Source organism: Mustela lutreola, chromosome 13 (genome assembly GCF_030435805.1).
Source record: "Mustela lutreola isolate mMusLut2 chromosome 13, mMusLut2.pri, whole genome shotgun sequence".
NCBI classification, from domain to species: Eukaryota; Metazoa; Chordata; class Mammalia; order Carnivora; family Mustelidae; genus Mustela; species Mustela lutreola.
In genome coordinates, this window is record NC_081302.1 from 71902300 (window position 1) to 71918156 (window position 15857).

Genomic DNA, 15857 nt, shown 5'->3' on the forward strand with positions numbered 1-15857 from the left:
ATAAGAAACATTTGTAATATACTCAGAGTATAAATCAAATAATTGTTAAGTACTTCAGTTTCATATTAAAGCAGCAGATGTTTTAAAATGCCCTTTGCATTTAAATGTCCATCTTTCAATCTTGCTCTTGTAGTTCTATAAATATATCAAATGAAGCCTCTTTAAGATATTAAGTGTACTAGGAAAGAGTCTAGAATAAGAATAAAATCCTCCCAGTGAATATATCAAACTAAAACTTGCCCAAAACCCTAATTAAGAAAGGAACTATGCCATTATGGATATGGTACCACAGGCATTCAGACAAATAGGCCTAAATTCAAATCTTCATTCTTCTACTTGCTAGCTATATGACCCAAAACCATTTACCTTAAGTGAATATCAGATTTCTCATTTGGAAGATTACGATAATTTCTACACTTTATTAAACTGTTAATAGGTTTAAATGAGATAGTACAGTAAGTGGGCATTCAGTAACATAGAGTTATGTATTGTTTGTATATATCTCCAAACTGATCTCTGATCTGGAGAATCATAGCATCATTCAAAGGAAAATTCATGCTCTGCATTCCCTTAAAAATAAAGAAGTCAGCTTTATTTTTTCTTTGAAAGATTTTATTTATTTATTTGACAGAGAGAGAGAGAGAGAGTATGAGCATGGGGGAAGGGCAGAGCAAGAGTGAGAAGCAGGCTCCCTACAGGGAGCTGGACTCAGAAATCGATTCCAGGACTCAGGGATCATGACCAGGGCATCATGACTAGAGCCAAAGGCAGACGCTTATCAACTGAGCCATCAGGGAGCCCCAAGGAGTCCATTCTAAGCAATAAAGTTTCCTACTCTAGTCAAAGAGAATATGATTACAAAATTCTGGTATGTTTCAAAGATCATTTAAATAACGCCTTTGTCCTAGTAATAGTCTCTAAAATTAAGTTCATATGAACAAAAAGGAATAACAAAAAGTATAACTGAGATTTTAAGAGCTACCTTTGTCCAGTCTCCTTCTGAGGTTTTTCATCCACATAAAGAAGCATACTACCCCAACCACAACTAACTGGACTAGTGGCTAAGCCAGAAGAATGAGGTACATGTAAAACTAACCACCTAGAACTATGGCAAGACCAGAACCAACTATCAGATATACCCTCCAGGAACAGGGTGGAGAGATGCATATAAAGAAGTAAGCAGGGATCCATAGAAAATGAAGACTTATTGTTTTGAGGTATCACAGAATCTTGAATAATGAACCAGCATTAGAAATCCCAAGGATAACAGCACAATTTCCAATTTTTGGAAATACTAAAACACATAGAAAAATACACTGCTGTTTTGATGTTTATTCCATGCTTCCCTGAGTCAAATTAAGCACTGCTTCTCAAAATGTTTAATTCAATACCTTTAATCATGGAGTATAGTGAAGAGACCTGCTGAAACTCCCTTGAAATTTACCATTAGACCTTAAATTCACATTAATTACTGATTCTATGCCACACTATATGAAGAGAATGTTTTACTATAAAATTGTTTTCATTAAAATATTTAAGCAAAATCAATGCTTCAGAAAGAAATGCCATGTTTGTTCCACACTTTCATGAATACCTCTAAAATACCAATCAGTGCTATTCCCCCAGAAAATGAGAATCTAAACTGAATGGTATAAACTTAAGATAACTGAGACACAATTTCCTCAAAACTTAAAAAATTCCAACTATTACATAAATCAAGAAACAGTAAATTATTTGTTCATTTTCTAAATTATTTATCAGAATAAACTTACGATCTGATATGTGGGAAATCTTCTTCAATTTTGCTTCCTGTGTTTTTAAAAATTTGGAGTGCAGCTTCTGCTACTTTTTCATCATCCATTTTCAGACAAGCCAGGAGAGATTCAAATGTTTCAGCAGAATGAAAGGAGATGGGATGTGTAAATGAAAGTACCTTAAAAAATGAGTCACAAAAATGATCTGTAAGCCTTTTCCATTTTTACAATATAAATCCAAAATATTACATACTGGAAATACTCAAATCAAAGTAAATATAAAAAGAATTACGCTAATATGTACATGAAAGCACTACAGATAAAGTTTAAAACTTAAACATGTACCAGATATGTTCCAGTGTAGGAAGACTGCATGAGCTAACAAAGTCTTTTCTTTGAAAATTAAATTACTCAATATAATTCTACTCAAAATAATTTAGATTTTGGTTAATGTTTGGGTTTTTTGGAGGATGAGAATAGAATTTAACAAAGGAGGAGAGAGAATTTAACAAAATAGCCCTAGTCTTCTAAATAAAGGTCATTAGAAGAGACTAATAACATTTTTGGAAAAAAAAGTTATTTAAAAAAGAGGGTAAAACAATAGATCATAAAAGATACCGTAACATTTACACCTGTTACCATTATCAAATCAACATGGTACTAACATCAGAAGAAACAAAACAGAAAAAGTGGAACTTTTTAGTCCAAGCATATATAAGAACTTGGATTACATAGAGTAATATACATTATAAAGAAGGAACAGAAAATGAAAATGGATGGGATTTTTAATAAATAGTCTCTGATAAAAATACACAGCTATTTGGAGACAATCCAATTAGATCCTCCCCCACAATACATACTTTCAAAATAAATTTCAGATGAGTGGTATTTTAGATTGAAAAACAAAAACAATAAAAATCCTCTGAACAAGACAGCATTTCTTTTATTTTTTTTAAGACAGCATTTCTAAGCTTAAAATAAACAAGTGGGATCAAAATATGGAATATAAAAACAAGCAAGCAGGAGAAAAATACATTAAGTATAATACTGTATTTGTAAGACTCAGAAACAAGAAAAATAAGTGATGTTACTTAGAGATACACAGATAGTCACAGATGATAAAACTAAATGGACAATAAGAGAATGAATAATAAACCCCAAACAACAGAACAATTCAGAACAACTATACCTGGGAGAAGTGAATCACGTTAAAAAACTACTCAGGGAACTTCAACAGTATCATTAGTACTCTATTCGAGTCAGTATCTTATTTACTTTTCACTGTATTCACCTTATTACTGTACCTTATAAGTTACATAAAAAACAAAATGTATTCTATAATATATATCAAATATGTCCCATAAAAAAGGAGAATAAAAAATTCAAATCCACTTAAAAAACAAAAAGCTGAGATGTCAGTTGAAAATGAACACAAGATTAAAAAAGAGAGAGAAAACACACAAGGGATAAAAATAATGAAATCACCATAGGAAAAACACTAATGACTATACCTCACTGCAATAACTACACAAATAAAAACATTTTTATTTATCAGATTAGAAAATCTCTTTAAGATTTATAATATTCTATGCTTGTGAAGACAGGATAGGCACCTTCATTCACTGCTAACTGAATTATATATGGGTATAATTTTTCTGTAAAGGAATTTTAGTAAGTATATACATCTAAACTTTTTGAAAATTATTCTTTTTATGTTCCAGTATTTAAAAAAAGAAGACATCAGCAAGAGATCTTTGATATATTTATCTTTGTATCATTATAAGAAGAATAAAATTAGAAAAATCTAAATATCAAAGGGATAGTTGGGACTCTATGGCACTGCAAAAGTGGACTAATCACCATTTCAAAAAATAATGTTTTTTATATTTTTACTATGAGCCAGATACTGTGCTCGGAAACATATGTGCATGACTTAATTAAGTCCTCCCTCTGTGAGATAAGGGCTACTATTATCTCTAATACAGATGAGGAAGTAGAGGCAATGAACTTGCCCAAAAGCATCCATCTAATAAATGACAGTCATAAATCAGATCTGTTTTTTGACACTCTTAAAAACACTTCCTTAAAAAACACTGGTAAAAGTGTTTATAATTTAATAAGGGAAAATAGTCAAGATACAAAATTGTATATATTCGGTCTGATCTCAACTATATAAGTGTGCGTTTTCTTCTAGATTAAAAGGAAAATAAAAGGAATGTTTATGTGTGATAGGCTTATGAATGTTATCTTCGTTATAATTTTATATTTTCTAAGTTGTCAATAATTAGCTGATATTTTTATAATAAGTAAAAGGCAGCAGTATATTTTAGCTAACAAAACATAAAATGAAGTTTTACTAAGAATTTGGCTCCATGTTTGGTAGGGCTAGCACTTTCTTTGCTCACTAATGAAAACTTCAAATTATAGTCCACTAATTTATTTTTTATTTTTTGGTAAAGATTTTATTTATTTATTTGACAGAGAGAAACACAGCAAGAGAGGGAAAACAAGCAGGGGAGCAGCAGAGGGAGAGAGAGAAGCAGGCTTCCCGCTGAGCAGGGAGCCCAATGTGAGGCTCAATTCCAGGACGCTGGGATCATGACCTGAGCCAAAGGCAGACACTTAACGACTGAACCACCCAGGCACCCCAATGGTCCACTATTTTAATGTAATACTAATGTAATACTACTAGTAATGTAATACATTACTAATGTAATGTAATACTAATATAGGTAGGCTACAGTATACAGTTTAAACCTGAAAATATTTAGCTTACATGTTAGAGAAAATGTGTAATTTCTAAATTACCTAAAATGATTGAGAAAATTTTACTTGTTTCTATAAAAACTTAAGAAGCAAATCTCAAGAATAAAAAATATATACTGCATGTATGTTAAACAGTTATCTAATTGGCAATTAATTTCACCATAGTATATTTACCTTAAGCAGTTCAAGACCTGCCCTGATGGCTTGATCAGTTGGAACACCCTCATCTTCATCATCTGCTGTTCCATCTATTGATTTATTCACTTGCTTAATAAGAGCACTGAAGTATGACAAAAAAAAAATTGTCATATTTTCAATTGTTCTTTATTACTGATGTCTAAGAAAAATAATCATGAATATTTTCTATATATACCACATCCAAACACATAAAAATTTGACAAAGCTGTTTCCCAAACATCACGGCAAAACAAAAAATTATAATAGGTATTTTAAGATACTTCTTTTCAAAAATAGCATTTTTCCCATCCATTCAAATGAAGTCCACATATTATATGATTTGTTATTTTTTTTAAAGATTTTATTCATTTATTTGACAGAGAGAGACCCAGCAAGAGAGGAAATGTAAGCAGGGGGACTGGGAGAGGGCTCCCCATGCAGAGAGCCCAATGCAGGGCTTGATCCCAGGACCCTGGGATCATGACCTGAGCCGAATGCTTAACAACTGAGTCACGCCTGTATATTAATGCTACCTATATTTTTATTCTTGTATTTTCTATGGAAGAATTATGCCCAAACACATGATTAGATATTTTCTAATTATCTGAAATTCATTACTGCTTGAGTAAATAGAACAAGCATACTGAAACAAGGAATAAATGGCAACATTAAGCAGTTTCAAAATATTTATCAATTATATTTATCAAATAATACTATGTGTCAGGCACTGTTGTGAGAGCCAAAAACATAGGTCTGTTCCCGAAAAGTCTCAAAATACCTAGATAACAGATACATAATAAAACTTCACTAGAAATTAGAATAGATAAAAAGGAAACAATATGCTTTGAAATTTTCTTCTAAAAACATACCTAGCTTCTTTTAAAATAAACACTTATAATTTAATACCAATTATCTAAAACAGTCATTTATACTTTTAAGTATTTGTTCTTTTTATAAAAAATAAATAACATACACCATCGTTAGAGACATAGTATATGTATTAAATGCAGGAAAATTCAACTATTCAATGTTCTTCAAAATGTTTAGTTGTTCTATGTTTCTACAAAAATATCATGAACTCAAACTGAAGATCAAGCTAGGAGTCAAACATATCTGTCTCTCTTGCAGGGTCCTCTTAAATTTATCAGACACCTTAGAAGCAGATATCTTTGAGAATATTTTCTTCTTTTCTGCCCATTTTTTTTGATTAATCAACTGTTATAGCTCCAACTATCCCAAATAATATTTAAATATTTAGAAAATATTTTCATCCATGACAAAAAGCATGAATGAAGCTCTCAAATCTGGTGAGGGAAGGCCAAAAATTAGTAAGCAAATACATAGAAAATATAATCAGGGAACAATAATGACCACAAAGTAGGCAAAAACAAGAAGTGAAATTCTTTAGCCACAAAAGGTAAGTCTGAAGAGATACAACTGAGCTAATGACCAAAGAACAGGAGCCAGTCATATAAAAATCTGTGAGAAAAAGCATTAACCTATAAAACCAAAAGTAATCAATTGAAAAACTATTAAAAAAAACACTAGTTCAGTGAAGTGATACCAACAAAACACAAAAAAATCAATAGTGCTTTTCTATATCAGCCAAGACCACCCAAAGAATAGAGAGAGGGGAAAAATCTATTCACAATGACAAATTAAAATTATAAAATAAGTTTTACATGCACAGAATCTATGTGTAAACTCTACAATTACACGAAGGGGAACACAAGATTTGAATAAGTCCAGACAAGTCACGACATTTTTTCACTCAATCTCCAAATGTTATTAGGGGAACACAACTTGGTATGGGACAAGATTCAACAGATGCATTCTATGGCTCAACTGGAAAAATCAATTAACGTTTGGGAACAGCCAATTAATTTTAGTGGGAGGGAAAAGGATGAAATTAACCAAAAATTAACCAAAGAACTTTATCAACAAAATAAAAATGTTTCATTAACACCTCAAAAGAAAAATGAACCAAAGCAAAAATTCAGTAAGCATCCAAACCACACAAGAATTTATATTATAGTAAGGAAATAATTACAAATTAATTGGGAAGAATTTTTCAATAAATGGAGTTGCTATAACTAGCTTCGATATGCTTTTTTTTTTTTTTAAAGATTTTATTAATTTATTTGACAGAGAGAGATCACAAGTAGATGGAGAGGCAGGCAGAGAGAGAGAGAGAGGGAAGCAGGCTCCCTGCTGAGCAGAGAGCCCGATGCGGGACTCGATCCCAGGACCCTGAGATCATGACCTGAGCCGAAGGCAGCGGCTTAACCCACTGAGCCACCCAGGCGCCCCTTCGATATGCTTTTTTAAAAACGAATGGATATCTACTTCCGTCTTACCCTAAAATGAATTCCAAACTAATTAAAGATTTAAGTGGAAAAATAAATAACCACCTAGTATGAAAAGAAAGGCAGAAAAATCATAAAGGAAATAACTGATAGATTTAATAGTATTTATGACATATTTATACAAATTTAAAAGGCAACTAAACTAGATTAATAGCCTTATTTAATAAAGGATGTTTTTTAAGATGTACTAATTTATTTATTTGTCAGAGACAGAGAGAGAGAGAAAGAGAGATAGAGCAAGCACACACAAGCAGAGGGAGAATCTGGTTCCCCACTAAGAAAGGAGCATGATGTGGGACTCAATCCAAGGACCCTGGGATCATGATCTGAGCTGAAGGCAGATGCTTGACACTGACTGAGACACCCCGGCATTCCTTTATTTTATAAAGCATTATTACATTCAATAAGAAAAAGACAAGTCCTCCAAGCCCTCATAGGAAAAATTTTTAAAAAATAATTAACCAAGAAATATATTGGGGAAAAAAATGTTCAACTTTATTAGTGACACACTGTAATTTTTTAAAAAAGAGTATCACCATTTACCTGTGAAATGGCAACGACTGAAAAGGTTAATAACTACTATCAGGGAGAGTTAGGTGACCTGAACACTGACTACTGGTACAAGGGACTAAGAGTAGAATCTTTCTGGAGACCTAGTTTAATACTGTGGTAGTTAAACAAGAGAGCTCTGGAGCCAGACTTCCTGGGTTTCAATGCCATTCACCACTTCTTAGCAGTAGAAAAGTTATTCAATATTTGTGTAACTCACTGCTCTTTATCTGTAAATTGGAATAACATTTCTTGTCTCACACAGTTAAGAGGTAAATGAACAAACATGTAAAACATTTGGAATAATTCCAAGTACTTTACAAGGACTAATTGCTACTACCTGTTACAATTATTTATGTTTTGACATACTTTCGACATCACTACAAACTACTAATGATAAAGCCAAAGATTTCAGTCTGTTCATAGTACACATTACTTGTTAAAACTTTCTCCATCTTAAACTTTCAAAACACTACAATAACCTGGTGTTCTTATACTCCTGTGATTTTTCTATTGCTGAAAAACAAAATTCCAAAGTTCTGTCCATGATCTTGTAATCTTTTTACTACTTTCTACACAATCTCATGCCCAGGGAATAAATCCATTCTCACAGTTTCACATTAAGCTCAATTTGCCTTGATTTTTTAATTGTTTGTCAAGTCCAAATAAGAAGCACATCAGTTCCCTTAATTCTTTTCCAAGTATTACTATGTGCTTCATCATTTGGACTTCAGCTCTTATACTTCTGACTCCTCATCAACTTTATTCCCCATTTCCAGTAAGATAACCCATCTACTAAAACATTCCTCAAATATAATCTTCCTTTTCCATCCCACTACCAGCATCCAGAGACAATTTGTAACACCTTAACAGTCTATCCATTCTACTTCCCTCCTCCTATCCATCATTAAGCATCCAGAGTTCTCAGCAGACTGAAGAATACAGTAAAAGCCCTAACATTAGACCTTAAAAGCTTTCCACAATCTCACCTCAACTACTTTTTTCGCTTTATCTCATAACACTTTTATATCTTCCCATGGTCACCATTTTCTAAATATTCTTGTCTTTTCCAGTCCAGTTAGCCTGGTTTACATTAATCTCAGTACCTGGAATATTCGTTCTCCCAACTCTGTAAAAACAAAATCTTATCCATCCTTCCTCTTAAGTCGGATACTATTCCTTTAGAGAAAGCGTCTTTCAGTCCTCTGAACACATTTGCATTAATTTTATGAAACTATAAAATAAACTCCTGATTAAAACTCTTTATTCTATTGCCAGACAATGGGTTAAAGAAAAGTAAAAAAAATGTGCTTTGCCAATACCAACTAGCATTGCCCTGAATAGAGAAAGCATGGGATTATTTATTGAATGAGCTTCAGTCTGATTCAGTGTCTTCCTTATACTAATATGGGGGTTCTGATTTTTTGTTTTATATTGTTTTTCAATCCATAGAGCCCCTTCTTCAAATGAAAACTGAATGCAATAGGAGTCCAAAGTGACTACGGTATCCAAAGCAGGGTCTCCCTACTCTGCAGGGGATCACAGCCCAAAAGCTATACCCTCTACCCTCCTAAACAAAACAAATCCCGAAAAAGGGTTTATTGGGTACAGGATATTATTATTTAGATTCTAATATATCTCTAAAAAATACTACTGATGACCAGCAAACAAGGATGTTTTATATATATATATACATACATACATACACGCATTCTGTAAGCACTTTTTCAACTACTCAAAACATTTTAGGAAAATGTTTAGAAAAAAAAAGAACATTTTACATAGGGGAAAACAGCCATAAAAAGAAAGCATTTTCCAAGATGTCAAAGTCATCTATATCAAAGCTGAAATGAGGGTTGTTTTAAAAATAACACTTTCAGGTCTCAAATACCTGTGAAAATGCATCATATGCTGCTTTACAACATATTCACCTAATTTTCTTTTCCTGAGGGTATAATTATAAATTGTATTACCTATACTATGCAAGCTAACTAAAAAGAGGAATTCCTGAATATACTTGGTTAACAGATAGAAACCAGGCTTAAACTGGTATTTTCTCATCCAAATGAAGTAATACTTAATAGAAGAAAAATTAAATATACACAGATATATGCAAACAAGTGTGTACATATACATACACATACGTATGTATGAACAGATATACATACAGATATATAAGTGAGTATATAGCCATTTCACATATACAAAAATCTGTACAGGTAACTGCCTGTGTATAGCAGGTACTCAAAAGCAACTGACTAAAGCATGAATAAACAGTGATGAAAATTTAATATTTTTAGATAAAAATACCTGATAGATTCAGTATCTATGTGTACAGGTGCTATCCTCTCCAAGAGAAACTTGATCATCTCCAGGAAAGGATTTGTAGGCTGTTTGGGGTTGCCCAACTTCTTAGTTATTTCACGCTGTAAAGCAGATTTTTTAAAATATTACAAAAATATGTTTAGAAAATTACATCACATTAAAATACCAAGACTCTAAAGTAATTAAAACAATGTAATACTGGTGTTGGAATAAATTAATCAATAGGAATTGAAGAAGTCCAGAAAACCAAACTAACATTTTGCATATGAGAAAGGCAACATTTCAACTAACAGGAAAAAAGATGGATTATTCAATATATTGTGTTGAAATAACTGAACAGATACTTTGAATAAAAACAGATCCCTATCTAATACCTTATGCCACAAACATTCCAAAATGATAAAAACAAATACAAAAGAATAAAACCAGATTCAGTGAAGACACAAACTTCAGAGAGTAGAATTATCAGTAAAGCTTGCTAAAAACAACAGATTCCAGGACCTCAGTGTGAAGATTAGTCAATCTGGGGTAGAGCCAAGAATCATGTTTTTTCTTTTTTTTCTTTTTTGAAAGCCTCTTGGAAGATGCATGGGCAACAGATTGAGAAATACTGGTATTAGTAAATATTTTCATTGACTTGCAATAGAATGGAATTTTGTAAGCAGGACATAAAATGCAAAAGCCTTGAAGAGTCTGCTGATAGACTCAGCTACATAAAAATAAATATGGTACGTAAAGGACATCATTAATAAAATGAAAGGGCAAACTACAAATGAAAGAAAATTATTTGCAGTTTAATTAACATACATGATTAACTAATCAACAGATAAAGACAAATGTCATTTCAGAAAAATAGGCAAAGATTAAAAACACACAATTTACAAAAATATATATATAAATGGCTAATATGTCCAAGAAGAAAAAAAATGGTCAGGTGACTAGCAACCAAGAATATAAATCCTACCAAAATAATTATGTTTTCCTTGGAGTTCTGCTTCTTTCCAATAATGATAGAAGCCAATATTGACTCTATCCTAAAGAAATAACCAAGAATGCAAAAAATTATCTGGCTATAAAGATACTAAAATGGTCTTTAAATAAAAACAGAAAAAAAATCTAAATGTGTAACTCAAGTGACTGTTCAATAATTATGATACTTAGAATCAGTGGTACGTTCCACTGCTAGTAATATGGTAAAAGACTAATAAAAATAAGTAAAATGTACAATGCTGTATGCATATGATCTTACTTTGAAAGATATATACCATAATATTAAACAGTCATTTTCTCTATAAAGGGGTTATGGTTTATTGCCATTTTTGTGGTATTTTACATAATGAATATAAATTTCACATAATGAATACAAAATCCACATAAATGAATAGAAGTTATTTTGTTTTGAAAGGGGGTCAAAATTTTACATAATGAATATTACGTAAAATAATGCATATTTTACGTAATGAAAATTATTTCCTAAAAGGAGCCAAAAAAGGTTTGGGGGCTCTTCAAACATTAGTTTTTTGTGTTTTGGGCTTTTTTTTTTTGTTTGGTGTGAGAGAGAGAGAGAGAGCAGCACACACACAAGTGAGGGGGAGGGACAGAAGGAAACAGGGAAAGAGAATCTTAAGCAGGCTCCACACCCAGCATGGAGTCCAACAGAGAGCTAGATCTCACAACCCTGAGGTCATGCATGACCTGAGCCAAAATCAAGAGTCTGACATTTAACCAACTGAGCCACCCAGGCGCCCCAAACATCAGCTCTTCTTAATGTCTCTCCTTACCACACAGCCTTCAGCCTGCTTGCAGGAGCATGTTGGACTAACGAGTACTTCTAACTGTTTTCTTATTTTCTCATCATCTTCCAACACTTGTGTGAACTTCTTCATGAAATCCTGAGCCTTACCAGGATCTGGCAAATTTCCTTAAATAAATTAAAATTCAGTAAAAATACCATTTTAGAAATTTCTCAAAATAATAAAGGATCTACATTTTTCATTCTTTTATTACTTCGATTAATAATCCTAATTTACAAATTCAGTTTAGTTTAATTAGAAGTTGTGGAACAACTTCAATAGTTAATTTTCACAAAATTCTGCTTTCTAGAAATTTGAAACAAGAATACTGTGAAGGAACACCTTTGTAGAGACAGACTGAACTATTTCTAAATAACCCCTTATAATATGTAAGGGGACTAAATATCAACCTGATAATACCAATTTATTATTGTCTCCTTAAGTTTGTTGTGTACATTGTTCTCTTGTAACTCACAAGAACAGATCAGTAAGATTTACCTTTAAGAAACTATCTGTTAACCCATCCAGAGATAATTCACATACACATGCTGTCAGTCAATAACACATGCTGAGCAAAATGTTTCGGGTGTTACTAGTGGACATGTCATTAATGCATGAGAGAGGATAAGCCCCTGTGGAATCAAAGATGATTTTTATACCACCCTCCTAATAAATGATGCATCAAAACATGAAAGCTAGTAAAATGTTGATCCTAGTGTCTTTTGGGGGAGGGAGTGGGAGGAGGGGGGGTACTCACAACTGTTACAGAGGACCAGACTAGGCTACTTCTAATAACAGAAATTATAGTATAAAACTATGGACTACAATAAAAATTGTAGAAATTCAACCAAATCTAAAAATACAAATGCAGTAAGTGCAGTCTTCAAGTTCACATATAACTTTGAAATTACATTTTAAAAGTCTTATCTAGATCACTGAGGATAATAAGAACAAAGTGTCCTTATTATAAATACTTGACTGTATGATCTTTTCATAGTTCTTTAATACAAAAAATCTACTGTACTGTCTTCAAATAATTTTGGAAGATGTCACTTTACAGCCCCTCCATAATGTATGGGCATCATACTAAAGGCTACAATAAGGTCTACCATTCAAGAAACAAACAGAATTGGGAGTGGGGGGAGTGGGAGGAAGACAGAGAGAGGGAGAAGGGAGGGAAGAAGCAAAAAAACCCCTTTAATTCAGCATTCTAAAAATACTTGACCATGAAACACTTTTTTCTAACAATACTATTAACACCTACAGGATACCAGGATTCCTCAGAATAGAATTTGGGAAAACAGACAGGTTTAAAAAATAGAAAAAATACAGATGATCTCCTTTACAAGATAGTATCCAGAGCCAAACAACAAGGAAATAGGTATTAAAAAGCAACAACAGAAAACCACTTGCTTTAAGTTACCTAAAGAAACTGAAAACTAATTTATGTTTATCTGCCCAAGACTAAAAGATATTTTGGTCTTAAAACCTTACTCATGCTAAAACGCCTATCACTTGGTCTAAAACACAGTTAATTAGGTTACTGTTCTCTTCAGTATCTGAGCATTACTTCCATATACATCTTGGAACATTTGTTAACATCTCAGAAATCCATCTAAAATAGATCTCTTCACTATTCCCAAGTGGAAGCTCCGTAGAAATGTTCCTCCAGGTGTTCCTGATACTCGCTTTGTCCATGTGCTACACTCTACACAGTGATCTCTAAAGTAGGAGGAAAAGCAAATGCTCTACAAAAACAGCTACTTTACCCAGTCCTTGCACCAAAAAAGGGATGTGCTATACAATCCTTTTGTATTTACTGTTAAATGCAATTAAATAACATTTTCACTGAAAGCAAAAAAGCAAATTAGTATATTTTTTTTCAAAGAAGTTCTTCTGTAATTATTAGGTATACACTTTGAATTTTGGCTTAGAATGAAATTGGCTTCAAACAGATTCACATTAGAGCAAGCAACACTAAAGCACAAATTCAGTTTTCACAGTAAGCTTATGCAATAATTTGAATGAATTCCCCAAAATAAATTTATGTAATAAATCCTTTCTCCAGTTCTTTCTCATACCAACAGAAAAGAAAAAGAAAACTTCAGTGTAGCAAAGTAAATGAAAATTAAAAAAAAAAAATTGAATTGAGTTGTCTGTTGAAAAAAAAAATCAAAAACACTTTATACTCTTTTCCTATATTATCATAGCCTAAAATGAAACTCCATGAAATACTTCAAATTATCAAATAGAAATATTTCAATTAAACCTTAAATTTTACATGTAGTATTTAAAATAACTTACTTGTAATAACCATCACTTTTGAAAATATTGCCTTGACACTGGCATCTGTCTGTAAAGCACACACAAAAAAAGCAAAATTAATATTTCCTATCAATAATCTTCATTATACCCTTCAGAAAATTAGATAAGCATAACCTACTAATGCTTCAGGCCCATGTCTCAACCACCACAACTGTGAGCTCCTTTTTTAGCTACATTTAAACTCCATGAAGTAAATGAAAGGTGAATGCTCCCCTGTCATCTCTTCCCCTTCGCCCTGTTTTGTCATCCTCTAAACAAAAGAGAAGACTACTACACTAACCTTTTGAAACACGGAGATAATTTTGTTTTCTTTAGCAATGAAAGAACAGGCAACTAAGTATAAAAAAGGAACAAAATTACCTGATTTTCAAGTTTTAAGCTTATCTCAAACAAAAAGTTCACAAGTATGTAATTCTCAATGACTTAAGGTGTTCCTAAAATTTTTAAGCCTGAGGATTATAAGGTATAGTCATGAAGCATAGGGGGAAGACAGTGGATAAAGAAAATTCAAAAGGATGCCAGTGACATGTACCAAAGATTTTTCTAAGAGTGCTACCTACTTGTCGTATCAACCTAGTATTATTTCAGTGAATGAATATGTTCACCACACTGTAATAGTCTGTGAAGTCACATGCACAAAAGATATTTCTAAGAGCACTAATTATTCACTGCATCAAGTTAGTGTTATTTCTTTAAAAAAGATGTCTTTGTGCAACTCTGTATAATACACTGAACTAGAAAAACACTGGCATGAAGGCAACAAATCAAATAAATACACAAATAAACCATCCCTATTAAGAAGGAGCTTGCTAAGAGGAAGCAAAAGATAAAACATAAAATAGAAGAGTTAATTCCCAAATAATTGGAATTTAAAGTATTTGAATAGATCTGTCTAGAGTCATATAAGATCTGTTATTTAATTTGGGGAGAAATAGGTATTGCTTGGCTGTCAAGTTGATCCACATGAAAAAGAAACAGCATCAACAAAAGTATAATACTGGAAATAATGTCACTTTGAGTGACACTGAGCAAATGAATTTAGTTAAATAAAGTAGAAGGGCTATAGGGCTATAGGGCTATAGAGCTGAACTAAATAAGAATAAAACTATTTATCAGACTGAATAATGAAGGCAAAGAAATACTGATTAATAAGTATGTAAGAATATTCCTAGTAAAATAGGGAGAAAAATAAACACCGAAAAGATAAACACAGCTTTGTATTTTTTTCTACCTTTAACTCTATAACATCTACTGTAATTCTTGGTATAAAGTGAATATTAATAAGAGGCTATTAATTCTCCTCTCACTAGAATTAATTCCACTTTGGACTACCATCTTCTTCCATTTGGTTTCTTCTTCAACCCCATGTCACATTAATGAGAATTCCTTCCCTCTTTAACTTGTACAACTCCGTAATTTTTTTGAATTCTCTCTTTATTTTGGACAACTCAATAATTATTTTAAGACAACTTGAAGAGAAATTCCACAATGTAGAAGACATTAAAACATTTTAATTGAAATTTGAGACTGTGTTTTGTTATTTCTCATGAAAATGAAGTCATGAGACCATCCCAAGTTGTTATCAACAGGCAAGGGGAAGAAGTTCCCACTAAATAAATTTTAAAGGGACAGTGAGAATCAAAAACAAAATTATTTTTCATGAGTCTCACACATCATGCTGTTCAACATATGATGGGCACACTTAACGTACTACCTGACTGCTATTGTATGACTTTAGCAATGCCTGAAATCAGGAATATTTTTGTAGACATACATATAAAAACATCCGGCATTTTTAATTA

At 32.3% G+C, this 15857-nt stretch overlaps 1 protein-coding gene across 7 annotated transcripts in view; it reads right to left on the minus strand.

Moving 5' to 3' along the window:
- The window catches only part of PDS5B (PDS5 cohesin associated factor B), a 204956-nt gene that overhangs the window by 63033 nt on the left and 126066 nt on the right, over positions 1 to 15857 (minus strand). For all 7 annotated transcript variants that reach the window (XM_059144774.1, XM_059144775.1, XM_059144770.1 and 4 more), the window contains 5 exons: positions 14035 to 14083; positions 11719 to 11858; positions 9923 to 10038; positions 4695 to 4800; positions 1773 to 1933 (listed from right to left, as the gene is read on the minus strand). In XM_059144774.1, the coding sequence (XP_059000757.1) occupies positions 1773 to 1933; positions 4695 to 4800; positions 9923 to 10038; positions 11719 to 11858; positions 14035 to 14083 (572 nt within the window). The remainder of the gene's footprint in view (positions 1 to 1772; positions 1934 to 4694; positions 4801 to 9922; positions 10039 to 11718; positions 11859 to 14034; positions 14084 to 15857) is intronic.